This window comes from Protomyctophum parallelum (genome assembly GCF_964188405.1).
Source record: "Protomyctophum parallelum genome assembly, chromosome: 1".
In the NCBI taxonomy this organism is placed as follows: Eukaryota; Metazoa; Chordata; class Actinopteri; order Myctophiformes; family Myctophidae; genus Protomyctophum; species Protomyctophum parallelum.
In genome coordinates, this window is record NC_139697.1 from 12,089,852 (window position 1) to 12,111,064 (window position 21,213).

General features: G+C 43.2%; 1 protein-coding gene across 4 annotated transcripts in view; it reads left to right on the forward strand.

Annotated features, from left to right (window-relative positions):
- fbxl2 (F-box and leucine-rich repeat protein 2) overlaps positions 1–21,213 on the forward strand; it is a 47,946-nt gene that overhangs the window by 6,819 nt on the left and 19,914 nt on the right. For 3 of the 4 annotated variants that reach the window (XM_083768526.1, XM_083768527.1, XM_083768528.1), the window contains exons 2-3: positions 2,702–2,763; positions 16,590–16,644. In XM_083768526.1, coding sequence (XP_083624652.1) covers positions 2,702–2,763; positions 16,590–16,644 — 117 coding nt within the window. The remainder of the gene's footprint in view (positions 1–2,701; positions 2,764–16,589; positions 16,645–21,213) is intronic. The other variant, XM_083768529.1, reaches the window with a different exon arrangement.

Consider the following 21,213-nt stretch of genomic DNA (forward strand, 5'->3'; position numbering starts at 1 on the left):
CTCCATCATGGCCCATAGCACTTACCCTACCCCCTTAGATAGCATTTCTGTAGACTTAGATAGCATCTGATACAGACTTATAGCATGTTATGTAGACGGCAGTCACGGCACTATAATTGCATTGTATATAGTCATAGCACGCCATAGTACATATGTACTGTATAGCATAGTAGTATATATATAGCTTATATGTATAGTCTCATAATATAGATATTCCACTGTTACTTTCTTAGCTTACGCATGTTTTATGATAAATGCTTTTGTGATGTATTCCCATGCTTTTGTTCCTGACTATTGTAAGTAAGTAAGTATTGTAAGTAAATTGTATACTATTTGATCATACTACATAGACGTCACAACGTGTTGTGAGCTTGTAGATCGGATATCTTTGCTATGTTTAAGTGGTTTATGCAGAAGTTCAACTGAAAAAGTATAAATGGGTATTGTGTGTGTGTGTGTGTGTGTGTGTGTGTGTGTGATCCGCTCAGCAGAAAACTGGGCTAATAATATACTCTGTGTTTGTTCACTTGTAAGCAAAGGAAATCCAAGGATACATTTCTAGAATGTTGTTAGCATAGCTGAAGTAAATTGGTCATCTGACTGCCTGCCAGGGTCACGTTAGCTCACTAAGGACACAGCTGATAGCAGGAACGTGTGTGTGTGTGTGTGTGTGTGTGTGTGTGTGTGTGTGTGTGTGTGTGTGTGTGTGTGTGTGTGTGTGCGTGTGTGCGTGTGTGTGCGTGTGTGCGAGAAAGGCATGTCAAATCATAGGACGTGTCTTTGTTATTGGGTGTGACCAATAATAGCTGATGATGATGGCTGTTACAGATGCTTGACTCTGGGGAATGTGACTGTTATGTAGGCTTCGGTCATCACGGGTCACTTCTGCGTATTCAAGGAGGAGTGTTTCCTTTTAACAATCAGGGAAACCATTGTCAAAGTTTCCTATTATTATGATATGATATGATATAAATATTGAATGAATTGAGATGCCTGATGCCTTGTTGTATTAACCACCGAGTTTCACTTTTTATTTTATTTTTTTATCCCACAATTTTTGCAACCCAGTTTTTTTCACCCAGTGCCAATTATCTAATGTAATCCTGGGCGCTACACTTCCTCTGCCAACCTGGGGGGGGGGGGGGGGGGGGGCAGCAGACTGACCTCATGCCTCCTTCTATGCATGAGGAGTCCAAGCTGCTTCTTTTCACCTGACAGGGGGGAATTTCCCTGGCCGGACGTAGCGCGTGGAAGGAACACGTTATTCCGACCAGTTCTTTTCCCCTCCATCAGGCGCCCTGGCTGGCCAGGCAGAGGGAGGTAGTTTAGAGACCAGGATTACTGCATGTTTTTGTGAGGGTACCTACCCTAGGGGCCACGGGGAGAACATGCAAACTCCAACCCCACCTTGGGTATGGGCTTCACTTCCTTGTTTTGATTTGATTATACCATACCATACCATACCATCTTTATTTATATAGCACATTTTAAAACAACAACGTTGTACCAAAGTGCTTTACAGTAAAACATTAAAAAACAACTTCAACATTAAAAAACAACTTCATTTAAAAACCACAAAACAACCACAAACAACATGCACAGTGTCACGTTAAATATCGAACATCTCATACTGTGCTTGGAAAAGCCAAGGAATAAAGGTAAGTCTTGAGGCGTGACTTAAACACCTGGAGGGTGGGGGCTTGTCTTGTGTGCAGAGGCAGCTCATTCCAGAGCTTGGGAGCTGCCACTGCAAAAGCTCGATAACCTCTGAGCTTCAGCTTGGTTTTAGGAACCACCAGGAGAAGCTGGTCAGAGGACCTGAGCGTCCGTGTCGGAGCATAGGGTTTCAGCAGTTCAGATAAATAAATGGGTGCCAAACCATTTAGACACTTAAAGACAAAGAGCAATACTTTGAAGTAAATCCTGTATCGCACAGGAAGCCAGTGGAGGGAGGCTAGTATATGCACTAATGTGGCTGTGAGCTTGCAGATCTGATATTGTGCTACACCGTCGTATGACAAAGTGTAAATCAAGCACTGAACTAATGCAACTCTCCTCTTCTTCCCTGGATTTGAACCCGATTCCCCCCACAAGTGCTGACATTTATTGTTTAGTTAGGGGATGAATTAAATCCATTAAGACCTGAGGTCAAAATTAAAAAAATGTCTTCAAGGTGCTCAAAACTATTTCATGTCAAGGAACCCCAAACTTATATATGTACTGAAAATATGTTGTTCCAGGGACTCCCAAGAAGCAAAGTTTTAGTTAAAAACGTTCACTCTGAAAGAATATATATTCAAAAAATTGCGCCACATTTTCATGATTTTTCAAAAATAGCAGATCTACAGTACAAGCAGATCTAGTGCGTCCCATAGCTGGGGGGGGGGGTTAAGTGGTTTAAGCAGAAATTCAACCGAAACAAAGGCTTTCTGTGAGCGATCGCATGAAAAAGTATGAATTGGTGCAACCTGGTGCTTTAATGGTTTTTGTTTAATGCGATGGTGTTGTGAATGTTGTTGTTTCCCCACCCCCAGCCTGTTCTTGAGTGTTCCGTTACCATAGTGACTTATGGCTCATATCTGCCATTCCACCTCTCTTGCAGCCATTACTCATGCACGTACATGCACACGTGCACGCACACACACATGTGTACAGACACGCACGCGGCTAACGTGTACATTATGTGTTGTTTTCTCCGCAGGTGTTCTCTAACAGCGATGAAGCCCCCATCAACAAGAAACTCCCCAAAGAGCTTCTGCTTAGGTGAGCTAAGCTTACAGTTAAATGGCATGTAACGCACACACACACACACACACACACACACACACACACACACACACACACACACACACACACACACACACACACACACACACACACACACACACACACACACACACACACACACACAAACCCAGGGGCAGGTCAGAGTTACTGATTAGTTTGTGTTGGCCTTGAACCACTAGGCTAGGGTGTGAGTGAGTGTGTGCTTTCTGTGTGTGTGTGTGTGACGTGTGTGTGTGTGTGTACAGCACATATACAGTACTGTATGTATATATATATATGTGTGTCACCTCCCGTAGTCAGAAATGAGATTCCAATTACAGCCGTGACCTATAGACCGATATTTTGTTCCACAGCAGCTGTGCTTGTCCTACAAATTTGAGACAACATGCATACGCTCAAGCACACGCACGCACACACAAACGCACGCGCACACAAACGCACGCACAGACGTATGAACCAATCGGAATGATGGCTGGATGTGGGTGTATTTTTGTGTGTTTTCTTCAGAGCGTTGCTTGTCGGGTGGAATCCTCATATGTCCAAAACTGTTAATTTGCAGGATTCAAAACAATCTTACAGGCTCAAAACGCATGTCGGTGTGACGTGTTTTGAGCTTGTATAGATGTGCTATTTTTGGAATACTCTGTGTAGTATGATCAAGTAGGGCGTTAATTAAAAAAACAAACAAACACAAAAGCATAAAATAGGTTAGAGGTATACTTACTTACTATGCTCACAAAGAGAGTGAGTGTGTTTGTCATATATAGTCTCTGTCGGAGAAAAACTCCTACTTTTCAGGATTCAAATAAAAAAAACGGCAAAAGTAGCAGATCTACAAGCTCAAAACGTGTCTCTTCGCGCCATGTTTCGAGCTTGTAGTTGTAGTAGTAGTAGTGTATTCATTTACAAAAATCACAAATAGTTAGAATATGAAGATAAGGTGTGTGTGTGTATGTGTGATTGTGTGTGTGTGTGTGTGTGTGTGTGTGTGTGCGTGTGCGTGCGCGCACTGGAGGGCCCACCCAGCCATATGGCACACATACAGTACGTGTATGTGTATATCGTCAGAGTGTGTCTATAAATAGACCTGTCTTTGCTGGTGGGGAATTCCGCAGTGCTCTGCCCCCCCGCTGCTTCCAGCTGCGCTCCACACAACCAGCCAGCACGCCCATTATCACTACCACACACACACACACACACACACCCTTGTGAGTGTAACACATGACCGACTGTCACATCATCACATGTACAGTACCATGTTCAGACACTTAACGCCTGATTTGGAGGTGCAAAAATAGCTGATCTATACAAACATCACAACGTGCCAACGACCATGCATGCACCGCTTTGTAGATGGTACTCTATTGTGTGCGACACAGGCCCGGATGATTCCCCGTCTTCCTTGGTCATGCACACGAGCCAGATAATGCCCTGGCAACTGAACAGCTGCTTCCTTCTTCCACGCTATTTGTTTTTCTTCGCTCGCAGATTTGTTTGGTTTTATGCCTATTTATGCTTTCTAAGGGGAACGCTGCGGAAAGCACTAACGCTGGTAAACACGGGCGTGAAGCCAGCTAAGCCTGCAAACAAGCTGCGAGAGATACTGAGGATGATGTGAAACATAAAGCTGTTTGTTTGATGGAGGGATAGCAGGGTTCTCCCTGTCCTGTTTGAGGGAGAGATATAGCAGGGTTCTCCCTGTCCTGTTTGATGGAGAGATAGGAGGGTTCTCCCTGTCCTGTTTGATGGAGGGATAGCAGGGTTCTCCCTGTCCTGTTTGATGGAGGGATAGCAGGGTTCTCCCTGTCCTGTTTGATGGAGGGATAGCAGGGTTCTCCCTGTCCTGTTTGATGGAGGGATAGGAGGGTTCTCCCTGTCCTGTTTGATGGAGGGATAGGAGGGTTCTCCCTGTCCTGTTTGATGGAGAGATAGGAGGGTTCTCCCTGTCCTGTTTGATGGAGGGATAGCAGGGTTCTCCCTGTCCTGTTTGATGGAGAGATAGGAGGGTTCTCCTCAGTCCAGGGTCCTCTTATCCTGAGGAGCGGTGATTCAGCAGTGTGCGCCTCTGCGTGCGTGCGTGCGTGCGTACTATAGTTGTGAGGACATCAACACATATTAGGATTACTATTGCCATTTCTACAATTTCTTCCCATTTTTGACCCTAACCGTTAAAGATGAAAGTAGACGTCTAAGCTTATAGTATAGGTAGAAATGTAAGGGTGCTCGACCTATTATAAATCATACATGACTCCAACCCTAAATTTCTTTCTTTTTCTGTAATTTCAATCATATAAATGTCAGAGATCATAGGGCAGACATAATGACATATTGCGCAAAACATGCCCCTTCAAGACAAAAGAAAAAAGAAACATTTTCTCCACTTCAAGTCCCAATTTAGTAAAGCCAATTCCCAATTCCCCAGCCTCTTTACGAGTTCTCCATCTCTGCTAAACCCCCACAATCAGTTATTGGGAGGGTGAAGCAACCCTAAACTTAAGTTCTAATCCTCAACCTAACCTGAATCTTTTCCTATCTGTAAAACAAATGTTTTTTTTAACCATAGTAAAGCAACTATTCTTCTTGTGAGGACCAGGAAAATGGTCCTCGAAACATTACGTCTACTCTATTTCTCAGATTGCGCTATACTTGTGTGGACAATTGGCCCTCACAAGTATAGTAATTCAAGTCCACACACACACACACACACACACACACACACACACACACACACACACACACACACACACACACACACACACACACACACACACACGTACAAAACTCCTGTCTGCTCTGAGTTACTATAGCAACAGGCATCCTCAGTCTCCTGTGTCTCTCTCTCTTCTCTTCACTCTGGGCTGCGTTGGAGCATTGAGCGAGCCATAAACCTATGTTCTGACAGCCAAATGGTCAGAGAATGCTGTTGTGTACTGCTCCATGTCAGGACATAAACCTATGTTCTGACAGCCAAATGGTATTACTTCCCTGCTAGAAGAGAATGCTGTTGTGTACTGCTCCATGTCAGGACAAAAAAACAACAACTAAACAAAAAACAACAACTGCTAAACGGACAGATTGAAGAAGAGAGAGAAAAGTCACTTGTGTTTTTAATTTTGCGCTTTGTTTCCGTTCTGTCGTACAGATGGGATTATGTAGCTGTGTGATGTTGGGAGTTTTTATTTCATTCTTTTCATCAACTTCCACAGAAGCATTCAATACCCCAAATGTGGGTAATATGCAGATACATAATAGCTTCCTCCAATGCATACCATCCTCCAATGCTACATTTGCAGTAAACCGATTGAATAACAACCCAAAACACGATAAAATAATGCAAAAACAGACAATAAAAACAAAACAAAATCAGTGGAACAATACATACCCCCACCACAGCAAACCGCTCACATTCCACCAGACCTCACGTATCCTCTCTCACTTAACGAGAGTCTGATCTTTTCCAGTTTTAGACTTGTTTTCATCAACTTAAACCTAATTAAGTAACTCATTTACTGCCAGAGTAAGTAAATAAATAAATCAGCCCTAGCCCTTTCTAAATTCTTTAGTATTAGATCGGACGTTATTTCCGTGTGTTCACTTCTTTGGAAGTCCTAGGATAACTCCCAGGTTGGTGAAAATACTGAAAACACAGAAACAGAATACATAACTTTTTTAGTTTTAGTCATAGTCTTCTGAATAGTTTTCATTTTGTTTTAGCCACATTTTTGTCACCTGGAATGTTGTAGTACTAGTGTTAGTCTAGTTTTATAAGATTTTAGTCCACTATAAATCTAGGGTTATGTATTTTGGCTGGCCTTGATACCGTCGTAATGGCTGATTTTACACTGACTCACTACAATGAGCTTCATAAGCTCATACAGTATGAGCTTAGAGATTGGCTGTTTTCCAAATGCTCAAAATATTGTATAAGGTTTGAAATGGTTAAAGAAAGAAGTGTTTTTAGCTATCCCAGCAAGCACAGTCAGGACCTGGATGAATTAGTGACGTCTCTATTGGGGCCAGATCAAGTCAAACCAAGACTAGTCAGATCAGTCCCAGAATATCATCTGTTTTCAACCAACATAAATTCTGCCCACTAAGACGGATGTCCCTGGATGAATCAGAGAGTCCGATCGAGGCCAGATCATTGAGATCAACTTATCAGAATAAGCTATATTATTGACTGGTGAAGACGTTCTGGAAATGACGTAAAGATCATCCCCATATAGGCTATTAGGCTGTGATCTGGCCTAGTCCTGAAAGTCACCGGAGTCACTGGAGGACGTCATCATAACGTTATCATGACGTCATTTGGCTTGCTGGGATAGGTTGAGATGGGACTCTGTGTAGGGAAGGGTTCCCAGCTTCCCACTCTCCTGGAAAACCTGGCAAAGTCACACATAGCTTCAGAATGCCATTGTCCACGTCTGGATAAGTCATGTGAATGAATACAAGGCAGTTTTGAGAAGCCACAGTTAAGTCAGTCCAGACCCTGCTGGATGGGGATGGCTTCTACACTGGCACGCTACTGTGCCCTTTGGGTCAGGGTTCGTGACTCCCTCCCAGCATCTATCAATAGCACTGGTGTAAAGTACATTTACTCAAGTACTGTACTTGGGTAAAAGTTTGAAGTATTTATACATTTCTGTACTTTTCAGAGGGAACTAGCTCCTCGGAGCACAGGTCTCCACCAGGTCAAGAATGTTTGTGATGTTACTTTGGACTAAATGTGTAGGAGTAATATAAACATGTGGGGGTTTTCTTTGGCAAACATTGTGCCTCCCATGTGGCGCTATAATAGGGAAATGTTAAAAGGGTGGCATTAATAGTGGAATGTGCGTGCAAAGTTTCACAGCAATTGGACACCGTGTTAATGATTTGAGGCAACGCCTGCAAACTTTACAGTAGATATCAAACAATCAACCATGATAGAATATAAAGAAATCACACAGCTTGATCACATGACTATAAATATCATGAGTACCAATTTGTGTTATATTTGGATAAAATCTGAAGAACTAATATAAAAAATGTGTTTCACAGAAGTCGGCCTCCTGGTAGCGCTATAAAAGGCAGATTTCCTTGGCCTCTAGGGAGTGTGCATACAAACATACGCAGATCGGTGCAGTTATAAGTAAAGACTCGACTGGGCCTCTTATAGCGCCACCATGAGGCTCATTTGAAAAGTGGCATTTCTTCCTCAGCCTAGTGGGAATGTGTGTGCACAGTTTCACCGCAATTGGACGCTGTGTTCATGATTTGCGGCATATTGTTCTAAATGGGCCAGTCGTGCAAACTTAGATGTCAATCGTAGTGAATCAGGATGGAATATGAAAAATCAAACGGATCTGTGTTGATCACATTGTAGAGATATGTATACCGACTTGTGTGATGTATGGATAAAATCTGTATGAGTAATGTAAATAAATGTGTTTTGCAAAACAATATTGGGGGCAGAGGTTCGTCGTTGGCATCCAGGGTGTGTGACCACAGTTTGGCATTGACCGGGCTAACGGTGCCAGAGATGAGCTGTACACGGTGACAGACACACACGGTCGGAGTGCAAAACATACTCTCCCCATGCCTTCGGCCTGGTGGAGGCAAATATTATACTTTTTACTCCAGTACAACTGTAGCGCCCTAACACTGACAGTTACGAGTCCATGTCCATTTGGTTCCATTTTTACACTCTGTCCTAGGCGCGGCAGTAGCTCAGGAGGTAGAGAGTGGCCACTTGGCAACCCAAAGGTTCCCAGTTCAATCCCAGGCTCCCCCAGATTTAGTGTCGGAAGTGTCCTTGAGTAAGATGCTCAAGGTTCAAGGTCGTCTTTATTTGTCTCCCTAAGGAGAAATTTGTCTTGGAGACAGAGTCACAGCTGCATACAAATAACATATACACATTCACAGAAGGAAAAGAAAAACACCATGGAGCACAAAATAAACTGAGATATTGCACACATTCCCTTGATAAAGTGCAGCTAGTCAATAAAGTGCATCATCTGCTGAACCCCTAATTGCTCCCGATGGTTGCATGGTTTCCGCCGCCATCGGTGTATGAATGTGTGTGTGAATGGGTGAATGTAATGCACATGAGTGAATGTAATGCACAATCTATGTAAAGCGCCTTGGATAAAGGCTCTGTATAAATGCACCATTTACTGTTTGATAGATGTGTTTTTGACCTATTTTCCAAACTTCATGCAAATGTGAAGGTATTGACGTGTTGTTACATGTGTCTGACTGTAGTAAAACCTGTGGTGGTAAAATTATATTCCGCTGTGAAACAACCGTTTAAAATCAGGTTCTTTGACAGCCTGTGGAGAATTTCACATGGAACTTGCTGATCGGTTTTAGTGTCCAGCCGGCAAGGAAGAGTGTGTTTTTGAATTGGACGTTCCGCACAGGTTGTCAAAAGACCTGATTCAGACAGTGTTTACTTTCCACGGTGGAATATCGTCTTTTAACCCGTCGAAAAAAAATCTTCTAAATATTCTGACAGTTTTCTGAAAAACCTATGTTTCTATGTCAGTGGTTCTCAAACTATTTAATGTAAAAAAAACCTAGAATTATATGTATTTGGCCGCCGACCCCCCATCTCAAAATATGTTGTTCCAGGGACCCTGGCAAAGATTTGAATTAGAAACGTTCGCTCTAAAAGAATATATATTCAAAAGTTTGCGCCACATTTTCACAATTATTTTTAAAATAGCAGACCTACAAGTTCATAGCGTGCCACCGAGTGGCGCGCTATGAACTTGTAGATCTGCTATTTTTCAATAGCTAAATTATAACATAATGATTAAAACACCAAAAGGGGTTCCCGCCCCAAAATGGGTTAATATGACCATGCGTTTACTATACAGACACGGAGCACGTTTGGCCCGGTGCACCTAGTCCTGGATGACAACGATATGTGACTTTGCGGATTATACCAGAGTCAGTCTTTTGTTTATGTAGATTACGCGGTTGACACGCACTGACATTTAGATTTTCATTATCGATGGCTTCCATTTTTGCATTGCAACTTTTCAGGACTAGAAAGCCTGCAGTTTATTTTAGCTTGTATTCCCCATCGATGATGTCACTGGAAGACGGTTTCTGAACTGCCCACACAGCCCTCTTATGAGACACAGACAGAGTAGAAAAAATTTGCACCATTGTTTTCATGATTATTAGTGAGGACCTATTATATGAAGATAGGTTGAAAAGTGGTGAAGTGGTCTTTTTTTTTGTCAAATATGTTTTTATTGAACAGATTATAAATTATTACAAACATTATGATATGAAATACTTTTTTTATGAAACAAAATGAAAGAAAAAATAAACAAGACAAAAAAGAGAAAGAAATCCCTTAACCCTCCCACCCATACTGCTCAGTGACACTGCATACTATAATAAGATGATAGAAAGCTCATGGAAAACATCTGAAAAGAAAATGGCGTACAGTCAACCATATCAATGGTATCCTGTCTATTAATCGTTTCTACTCAGGTAATGGACAAGGGGCAGCCAAACCTTATCAAACTGGCTCTCCCTGTTTCTCAGGAAATACCTTATTCTCTCAAGCTGAAGTGTACTAGTCATTTCATTTAACCAGTGCTTAAATGCAGGAGCCTCCTCCTTCTTCCAGTGTGTCAGAATTAGTTTTTTCGCTGTAATCAGACCATATGAGAAGAGTTGTTTCTGTGCTCTCGTCAACATAGGCATGGAGTCTGACAAACCCAGAATTATTAGTACAGGATCGGGGTCAATATGAATACTCAAAATATCAGAGAGCGTCTCAAATATCTTAATCCAATATCTTTGTATCCGAGGGCAAAGGGCGAAGCTATGAAGAAGATTTGCATCTATTGTATTACATTTGTCACAATGCGAAGAAATATCTGGGTATATGTTATGTAATTTTAATTTGGAATAATGGAGTCTATGTATGACTCGAAACTGGATAAGGCAATGTCTGGAATTGATAGAGCATGCATTCATTTCTTCAAGGCTGTCTTCCCAGAGCTCGTCTGAAATTGAAGTCCCCAGCTCATTTTCCCATGCCAGATTAATAGCTGATGTAGTAGGTGGGTTTGCCACTTGAAATGATTCATAAAGATGTGACACCCTCACGTCTGGTATTGTATTATTAAGAAGGAACCTATCTAGGGATGAAGGTGTAGCTCTCTCAAAAGTGGGAGAAAAGTTACGGATGTAGTTCCTAACCTGTAGAAACCTAAAAAGGTTACTCCTAGGGAGTCTATTTTTTTCCTGCAGTTGAGCAAATGAGGCAAAAGTTCCACCCATATATAAGTCTCCAATTGTGCGTATACCCAAACCCTTCCGCTGTGCAAACGTATCATCCAGTTGGGATGGTAGAAATGAGGGGTTAGCAGCTATGGGGAGCAGAAAAGATAGTGAGTTGTTCCTAAAATATGTTTTGATTTGTTTCCAGATTCTTATCATACTGTGAATAACAAGGGATCCATTGTAAATGGATTTATCTAATTTCACGGGGGATAATATTATTGAACTTAAACAGTATGGGCGACATTTGGTGAAGTGGTCCTTTAAGTATATATTGCACACTGCACAGTCTATGCCTGCTGCCATGCCCACGCACCTTTATACCTTTATATCATGGTTATGTGTAAATATGTCGATTTTTGTTTGTTTTCTTGATCTCCTTCCCGTTCTCTTCTGTGGAAAAAGTGACACGATGGGAACGATGCTTTAACTCTGTAAATCTGTGATGTGACAATCAAGCTGATTCTGACGGTCTCTATAGCTACATACAGCCGTGGGCGAGGCCTCTGATGGGGATAGAAGGTAACTTCAGACACCATGACAGAGTTACTGTATGTGGCTGTATGTTAATTCCGTAGAATAAAACAACTAAATGTTGAGTTGAGAACTCCACTCGCCATCATCATAATCTCTGCCGGTGTCATGTCAGTCACCTATAGGCCATTTGAAACAGATGCCAGTGCAGTTTACTATAGTGTCCTGAGAGCGAGCGAGAGAGAGAGAGAGAGAGAGAGCTATTCTTAACCACGGTGCTTGTGGAGTAGACGGAGTGCACTCTATCAGATGGCAAATGTGCTAAGAGGGCTCATCGAAATTCACTCGACTGATTGGCTTGCAAGTGCATCATGCAAGGCCCCCTGCGACTGGCTCAAGGGCCCTCTCTGACATAATGGACGTTCGCTGCGCGCGCGTGTGTGTGTGTGTGTGTGTGTGTGTGTGTGTGTGTGTGTGTGTGTGATTAAAACCAGTGGTGGAAAAGGACTCAATTGTTTTACTTAAGTAAAAGTATCAATACTACAATGTAGAACTACTCCGTATTGGCATCAACTGGAAGTACCAAAAGTAGAAGTACTCATTATTATGCAGAATGTCCCATTTCAAGGTTTCAAATGTATGAAAATGTTTTTGGAAAAAAAGCCGAAATGTAGTGGAGTAAATGTACAATATTTGCCTCTGAGATTCTTATTCATTAATTTCTTTATTAAGCTTTGGCAGATACATTGAGAAAACCATATTCAAAGAGCCTATTAAAGTGATCTGTAGCTACTCAGTCAGGGGTAAAGTGTAAACTGAATGTTGGATGATTAAAAGTCCTTGAGCTTTATGGGATAACAGTCCCATATACTGAGGAGCGGTTTGTTCAGCCTCTTCTGGAAGGCCTGAACACTGCTTGATGAAATGTCTCCAACAACCGCAGGGGGAAGGCTGTTCCATATCGTTATGGCAGGATGCAGAAAGCTCCTATCAAGACATTTGGGGCTCTATTTTCGTCCAAATTTAAACCCCTGATCTCTAAATCACTTTTTTTTTCTTTCTTTTTGAGTGGTGCAATCACTCCTACAACCAGCAATGTCCGTGTTCACCCGCCTATGTGTTCACCTATGTACCTGAGCACCAGTATATGACTATTAGTACCAGTAGGGGCGCTGTTTGCCAGAAACAGAGAGAGAGAGAGAAAGTATTAGTGCTGCACTGTTGCCTGCTAATGAGAGAGAGAGAGAGGAGAGGGGTGGGGGGGGGGGGGGAGAGAGGGGAGTTGTGATTTTTTTTTTTTTACTATTTTGAAAATAAGTTTTGAATAGTTCAACTAGCCGATCTACATTGGCACGTTGTGGAGCTTGTAGATTGTGTATTTTCACTATTCAAAAATGTTTAAAAAAAAAACGTAAAGAAAAGAAAAGCAAAGCAGTTTAGGGATAAGGGGTTTAGCATGGACGAAAATCGAGCCCTTGGTGTTTCGACTTTGGTGTGTCCACCAGGGCGTGGCTTGGTACTAGTACCCTCCGGGTGATTCTACCTGAGGTGTGAGGCTGTGAGCTTGGGGTATAGCAGTGCTTTGAGGTAGATGTAGTGGATGTGGATGTAGTGGATCCTTTATCGTTGTGAATGTTAGGTATTTTCCTATGTATTTTTCACTTTCTGTTATCCAATGTTATGCTATTATTATTGTGTTCTTTATTGTGTTCCCTTTGTTGTTAAGCACTTTGTGACCTTGTTCTTGAAAGGTGCTATATAAATAAAGCTTTATTATTATTATTATTATTATGTAGTGGAGTAGAAGTAAAAGTATTGGAAATTGGAAATGAGTACAAATACCTCAAAATTGTACTTAAGTACGCAGCACTTAAGTAAATGTACTTGGTTACTGTTTAGCACCACTGATTAAAACCCAGGAAAATCAATGACCCGGGTGACCGAGTGTTGCTGTGCTTGTTTACCAGTTAGCAGCCAGGAGATCGATGGAGTGTTCCTCCACCTGATTACTCTGCAGCGCCGCGGCCACAGTGGCCTCGGGTCAATTTAAAGCCAGAGTCGTACTTGGTTTGCTCGGCGTGTCGCGGCGTGTACCGGCACACTGCTAAGGACAACTCTGGCTTAAAGGACTCTTTGTTTGTGCATACAGTGTGTGTGTGGGTGTGTGTACATTGCTTTATGCGCTGTGGGTTTTCTTCGCATAGCTTCTGCAGCGTTCTTCAAGGACACTCTCCTCCTGACTTCAGACACTGTTATATAGATTATACAAACATGTCCCGACATGCCCTGAGCCCGACACACAGTTGACGCACAGTCGACACACACACACACACACACACACACACACACACACACACACACACACACACACACACACACACACACACACACACACACAAACACACACACCCTTTTGTCCGCGCCTATACGAATGGAGAACAATGGGGAGCTCCTGTTTCCTGGGGTTAAAGGGACATTCCAGATCAGAACCCCAGCTGCACTCATGGACACAACAAACAGTCACCCGTCCTATAAGCTAGCAGGCGCTTTCTCTGACAGAAGAACGCCCTCCTTTATCAAAATAATTGCGGCCACTTCGTGGCCAACCATAACGGGCCCTTCATCTCGGGGAGATGCAGCTTCAAGTGGAGGTGTGCGTATTGCGTCCGTGTGCCCATGCGTGTGTGTGCGTATTGCGTCTGTCAGTCTGTGTGCCCACGCGTGTGTGTGCGTATTGCGTCTGTGTGCCCACGCGCGTGTGTGTGCGTCTGTGCGCGTGTGTGTATTGCAGTGGTGGAAAAAGTACTTGCATGTTTTACTAAGTAAAAGTATCATTAGTATAGCATTTGCATAGCATTGTAGAAATACTTTGTTATGAGTAAAGGTCCGCAATTCAAATCTACTTGAGTAAAAGTGCAAAAATATATGCATCAAAATTACTTGGTACTAAAGTACCAAAAGTAGAAAGTGTTCATTATGCAGGATGTCCCATTTCACTAGTTTTCAAATGTATAGCATCATGTATAAAAAAATATTTTTAAAATAGAAGATCTACAAGCTCACAATGCGTCACATCATGAGCTTGTAGATCGCCTATTTTCAAATACGCCAAAATCTCAAAAAGTAGTAACTAAACGTTTAAAATGATTGTAGTGGAGTAAAAAGTACATTTGCCTCTGAAATGTAGTGGAGTAGAAGTAAATGTACAGACATTTTTAAATACTCCAGTAAAGTAAAAGTACCTCAAATGTGTACATAAGTACACTACTTATTAAGTAAATGTACTTAGTTACTCTACTCCAGTGGTTTTCAACCAGTGGTCCGGGGACCACCAGTGGTCCTTGAGGAGGTTCCTGGTGGTCCCCAGCTAAATGATGATCTCAAGAGTTAAACATCTGCATTGCTTAATTTAGAAAGTAGAACAATTGTCATTTTGATCAACGTTGGCCTGTTTTCTCTAAATAGTAGGCCTACCAACATCAATACAGCATGGGACAAAATCCTATCCGACGACAACCAAATATTCAAAGTTTTGGGTCTGAAAGGCTAAATCTCATGGTCCGTGGTGGTCCGTGGCTCAAATGCCAAATAAATAAATAATAATCTTTCTGGGGCTGTCTGTCTGTCTGTGGCGGCCTTGCTTGTCTGAGTGCCAGAGATTAGTCATTGGCAGATTAATGGATTGAGCTGACCCAGTGGCCCTTTGTGGCCGGGGGCTCTCACACGTCTGTCTGTCTGTCTGTCTGTCTGTCTGTCTGTCTGTCTGTCTGTCTGTCTGTCTGTCTGTCTGTCTGTCTGTCATAGGTCTGTTTGTTTGTCTGTCTGCCTGCCTGCAGTGTTGATTTATAGTCTTCTGAATAAAAAATCATTTAGTTTTTGTCCTATATTTTAGTCACCTGAAATGGTTTATTTTAGTCTAGCTTTAGTCGACTAAATATCACAACACCCGAGCACAACCAAACATAAATTACGGTACTTGTCTTTTAGTTCTTCTGCATCTCTTCTCCACTAGTCCCTCCCTAACATTTTAGTCTAGTTTTTATTTGTTGACGAAATTGTGCACTGGCCATATATGGAGCGTATCTTGAGTGTACAGGGGGTGATGAGGTCAGATCTAGATCTCAGATCCAGATCTCTCCATATATGGAGATCTAAGGTTGGCAGCGGGGGCAGTGTATTGAATGTACAGGATTTGATGAGCCTTAATTTTCGGGCCTGTTGAGGACTCTAGTTTGAACTCTAGTTCTGGCCAGACGACGGCGCCGCTCGTCGGCAGTCTCCTCCGCGAGAGTGTGGAGGTCGTACTAAGCCCCCCCCACCCAAAAAATTATAATTAAAAAAATAACGCTTTTTTTCTCCAACTCAATAATTTGGATTATTATTACAAAACATACACTAAACCACTTCAGTCCTATATTTCTATATTGCAGTATTGATACTTTAACTTCAACGGACACAACGGGGTGGAGACAACTACCTATTGTCACACAACTTACACCCATTCCTGGGGCTCAGAGGTGCTAAAATCTTTTTCTACTTTGGGTTTTCTGGTTCAACAACCTGGGCACCTGGGGGCATGCCTGGGGTGACCAGGGGGCTGGTGTCACGTGATGTCACGATGACCTGGGGGCTTGCCTGGGGTGAGCGACTGGGATTTGAGTTAGGTGACGTGACAGAGTGACGGGGATTGTGGGTTAGGTGTCAAAAACGCAAGGTTTCATAGTTAACTCGCAACAAGCTCACAAAGCAAAACGGTGTGACACATTGTGAGCTTGCTAATCAGCTAATCCTACTATTCATCATAAGACAAAAGTACACGGTACACCTTGCTTAATAGTTTATTATAGCATGTTATAAGCCTTTGCCGCCAAACGAGAAGTTCTTGCAGTAGAACTCAACTCACAACAACCAACGTAGTATGACTCCACGGCTGCTCTCCGCCATACCATCACCATGTCAGTGAACTTACATTCTCCCTCTGTCTCTCTCTCTCTTTCTGACTCTCTCTCTTTCTCCCCCTCGCTCTCTCTGTCTCTGTGCAGAATCTTCTCCTACCTGGACGTGGTAACACTGTGTAGGTGCGCCCAGGTGTCCAAGGTAAGCTGTTTTCCTTGTCTCTCTGTAAGCTCAGGCCAGGGTTCTGTGAGTGCTGTGCTGTGCTGCTCTGTGCGTCTCTGCGCTGCTCTGCGCGTCTCTGCGCTGTTCTGCTCTGCGCTGCACTGTGCTGTGCTGCTCTGCGCGTCTCTGCGCTGCTCTGCGCATCTCTGCGCTGTTCTGCTCTGCGCTGCACTGTGCTGCTCTGTGCGCCTCTGCGCTGCTCTGCGCGTCTCTGCGCTGTTCTGCTCTGCGCTGTGCTGTGCTGTTGTCAGGGCTGATGTCACGCCTACCTAGTTGTGACGTCATCCCCTCCTTATATAAGGCATCTTGCCAGCATCTTTCTCTGTCGGATTATCATCTTCAATCTAGTCTGTTTGAGAATCTAAACTAAGCCTTTCAGTTTAAGTTTTATTAACTTGTCCGTAAAGGTAAAGATATAGCCTAGACCTAACTTCGGATTATACCAGCTGGTCAGCACTCCCTGCTCTTGTGACCAAGAACCTTCTCCACCTTTACAGCTGTGCTGTGCTGTGCTGTGCTGTGCTGTGCTGTGCTGTGCTGTGCTGTGCTGTGCTTTGCTGTGCTGTGCTGTGCTGTGCTGTGCTGTGCTGCGCTGCGCTGTGCTGTGCTGCTCTGTGCTGTGCTGGCCGTCTCTCGGCTCTGCTAGTGCACTGATGCACATTAAAACAAAACCAGGGCAGTGGGTCGGAGGAGTCTCTCTGGCAGGAAAAGGCAAATGAATACCTTTTGGGAATGTTGCATGTGGCATGGCGCCACCCGCAGGCCTCGTGAGACTCTTCCCTTCCTTTCCCAGAGCATTGTGGCAGTTGGCCCATTATGAATGAACTGTATAAGAATGATAATTTGTGACAGAGACAAAGCTGCGTGAGCCGGAGGGCCAAAGCCCTGTAGCTGGAGAGGGAGAATTCCTGCGGGGAAAGTGTCAAACTGGCTCTCTGTCACCACCAGGCCTTCCCATGACAACCAGTGGTGTAAAGTAACTGAGTACATTTACTTAACCCATTAAACCTGACGTCGAAAGAATATATATTCAAAGATTTGTGCCGCATTTTCACGATTCTTCAAAAATAGCAGACCTACAAGCTCGTACCGCGCCACTCGGTGGCGCGCTATGAGCTTGTAGATCTGCTATTTTTCAATAGCTAAAGTATAACATAATGCTTAGTTAAAACACCAGCAGGGGTTCCCGCCCAGAATGGATTTTAAAGGTAGTGTAGGTGTATTTTCTTTGATTAAAAAAATAATAAGAAGCTCTATATTGTCATTGCTATAGAGTGTTTGTTTAGTAACAGGAGTCTCCATGTCATTAAACAGAAAATGCATTTTCACAAACTGAAACTGGGATACCAATTCTATCTAATGAGGATAAAGAACGCAGTCAGGATACAGATAAGTGGAATTGTAAGTGATGACACAAATAAATGATCAGACAGAATTGGAACTGGAACACTATATAAAGATTAAGCTCATAAATAGCTACTCTCTTCTGATTGTCTGAAAGTTTGTCACCTACCTGATTTTTTTTTACTGTTTATTACAGAACAGGGTAGGTACCCTCACAAAAACATGCAGTAATCCTGGTCTCTAAACTGCCTCCCCCTGGCCAGCCGGGGCGCCTGATGGAGGGTAATGGAACTGGTTGGAATAACGTGTTCCTTCCATGCCGTCCAACCAGGGAAACTCCCCCCTGTCAGATGTAAGGGAGCAACTTAGACACTCATGCATGAAGGAGTCAAGAGTTGAAGTCCGTTGCTCTCCCAGGTTGGCGGAGGGTGTGTAGAGCCCAGGATCACATTAGATAATTGACGCAGGGGTGAAAAATGGGTTACAAAATCATGGGATAAAAATTACTGGAGAACTGGAGAACAAACACTATAGCAATGACTACTATCAGAATATAGTGATTTAACCTTTTAACAAAAAAACTTGTTTTAACCAAAGAATATCACCTTCTCTACCTTTTAGTATTTTACATTTTCGATACTTTTTACTTCTACTCCACTGGCACTTGTGTTTTTCAAAAGTCTGCCCCCTGGTGGCGCTATAACAGGCCGTTCTGGAAAGTTTGGGGCAGGGGTTCATCGTTGGCATCCAGGGAGTGTGTGTGCAAAATTTGACATTGTGACGGTGCCGGAGATTAGCTGTTAACAGACGGACATGCAGACACACGGATGGAGTGCAAAACATATGCCTTCGGCCTGGTGGAGACAATAACAGTTGGCAGGCACTCCCTGTATAAGTCCACAGTTTGGAGCTTTGATCATCCTATAATTAAAGACTTTAACCTCCATTACCCTCTTGAGTGGATCAGATCTGGTTTAACAATAATATTTCCCTACCAGGTAGAGCAAGGGTACACGTGTAGCCTTGGGGTTTAAAGCATGAATAATCTTTACCAATTAGATTTCGGATCTCTGCTACTAGGATTCTTCAGAGTAGCTGCTGAACTTTTCGTCATCCCAGCACGGCGGTGTGTGCACTGACTGTAGTGTTGTAGGGTTCATACAAAGTGGAGGAAATGTCATTTAATTAAGGTCAGGAATGTGTTGAGCTTTAAGTAAAAGGTTTTCTACCACTAAATGACTAGGATGTTAGACTACTGAACCTTGACAGGTGCCTGTTAGCCACTTTCAACCTGGCGCAGGACATATTTCGGGGCATGTCATTACAGGCAAAACATTTTTTTCCAAAAAAATTGAAGACTCGCTTTAATATCCATTCATTGTTAATAGACTGTACAGTATTCATTCAGATATTCACTGTTGATAGACTGTGCAAGCTGTCAATAAATGCAGTTACAAAGAAGAGTTTGAGGAAAGAAAGAAAGAATAGAGAATAAAGGAACAAAGAACAAGTGAAATGACTGGGTTCGATTCCCGCTGGGGGCGTGTTCTCTTCTCCGCATCTGCAGTGCCCATACCCTGGGTGGGGTTGGCAAAAGGGCCTTTCTGTGTGGAGTTTGCATGTTCTCCCCGTGTCCCCTAGGGTAGGTACCCTCACAAAAAAACATGTAGTAATCCTGGTCTCTAAAACTGCCTCCCCCTGGCCAGCCGGGGTGACTGATGGAGGTGAAAGGAACTGGTTGGAAGGAATAACATGTTCCTTCCACGCGCTACGTCCAACCGGGGAAACTCCCCCATGTCAAGTGCAAAGAAGCAGCTTGGACTCCTCATGCATAGAAGGAAGCATGTGGTTAGTCCGTTGCTCTCCCCAGGTTGGCAGAACAAGTGTAGTGCCCAGGCCAGGATTACATTTGATACAGTAATTGACACTGGGTGAAAAAATTGGTTGCATAATCGTGGGATAAAAACATTGTAAAAAAGGAAAGCACATAGTCAAATCAAATATACAGCACAATGTCTAATACACATACCAATTAAAAATATACATAGACATAGACTGTGATAAATAGCAATATGGAAGGCAGAATGCTTCCTGTGCAGGTGGGAAACATAGTGTATCCACTAGATATAAATAGCATCAGGTATAACAGTTTCACAGTTTCATGTGTGTGGTTAATGAATGTGATAAAGAAATCAGAACAGCAAGTATACAGTAGCAATAAAATAAATCACCAGCTCAGTGGCCTTGTGGTTAGAGTGTCCGCCCGGAGACTGGGAGGTCGGGGTTCGATCCCCGGGTCATATCAAGAGGACAGGGAGGCATTAGTCAAATCTCGGCCACTCGCTCACTCACACTCGGTCACTCCAGCATGGTGGTGTTACGTTGAAATTGGTGACCTGCTGAAATATGTGACAATCGTGTAGACAATGCGACATACCAAAGCCTACACGGGTTGTGCAGTCGACGCGCTGTGATTGGCCAGTCGCTGTGATTGACAGCCTAACCCTAACCCTAAGAAAACTATACCTAAACCTAACCCTAACCTTAACCTCAGTAAACTTAACTTGCCCAGGGGCGTGGTTATAAACACAACCCGTGTAGGAATTAGTATGTAGCGTAGACAATCACATAACGTCAGTTTATTAGTTTGTCTATTAGTTCAACCTAGCGGTATTCATTCATGCCACCATTGCCACATATTTAAAGACCTCCATGTAAGTTGTCCACAAGTCCACAAGATGGTCACACATTTCGTCAGGTCACCAATTTCGCCATAAATGGTAAATGGTGCATTTATATAGCGCCTTTATCCAAGGCGCTTTACAGAGATTGTGCATTACATTCACCCATTCACACACACATTCATACACCGATGGCAGCGGAAACCATGCAAGGCACCAACTAGCACATCGGGAGCAATTAGGGGTTCAGTGTCTTGCTCAAGGACACTTCGACAGTAACTCTGGGGGAGCCCGGGTTCGAACTGGCAACCTTACGGTTACCATCCAGGCACTCTACCCCTGAGCCACCGCTGCCCCATGCATAACACCCCCATGCTGGAGTGATCGAGCGCGAGTGAGCGAGTGGCCAAGATTTGGGGTATTGGAATTTGGCTATTGCGTCTCAAAACGGGACAATACCTCCCTGCTTGGCCCTCGGCATAAAGGGTTGCATTGGGGGTTATAAGTCCTTGAGACATACTAT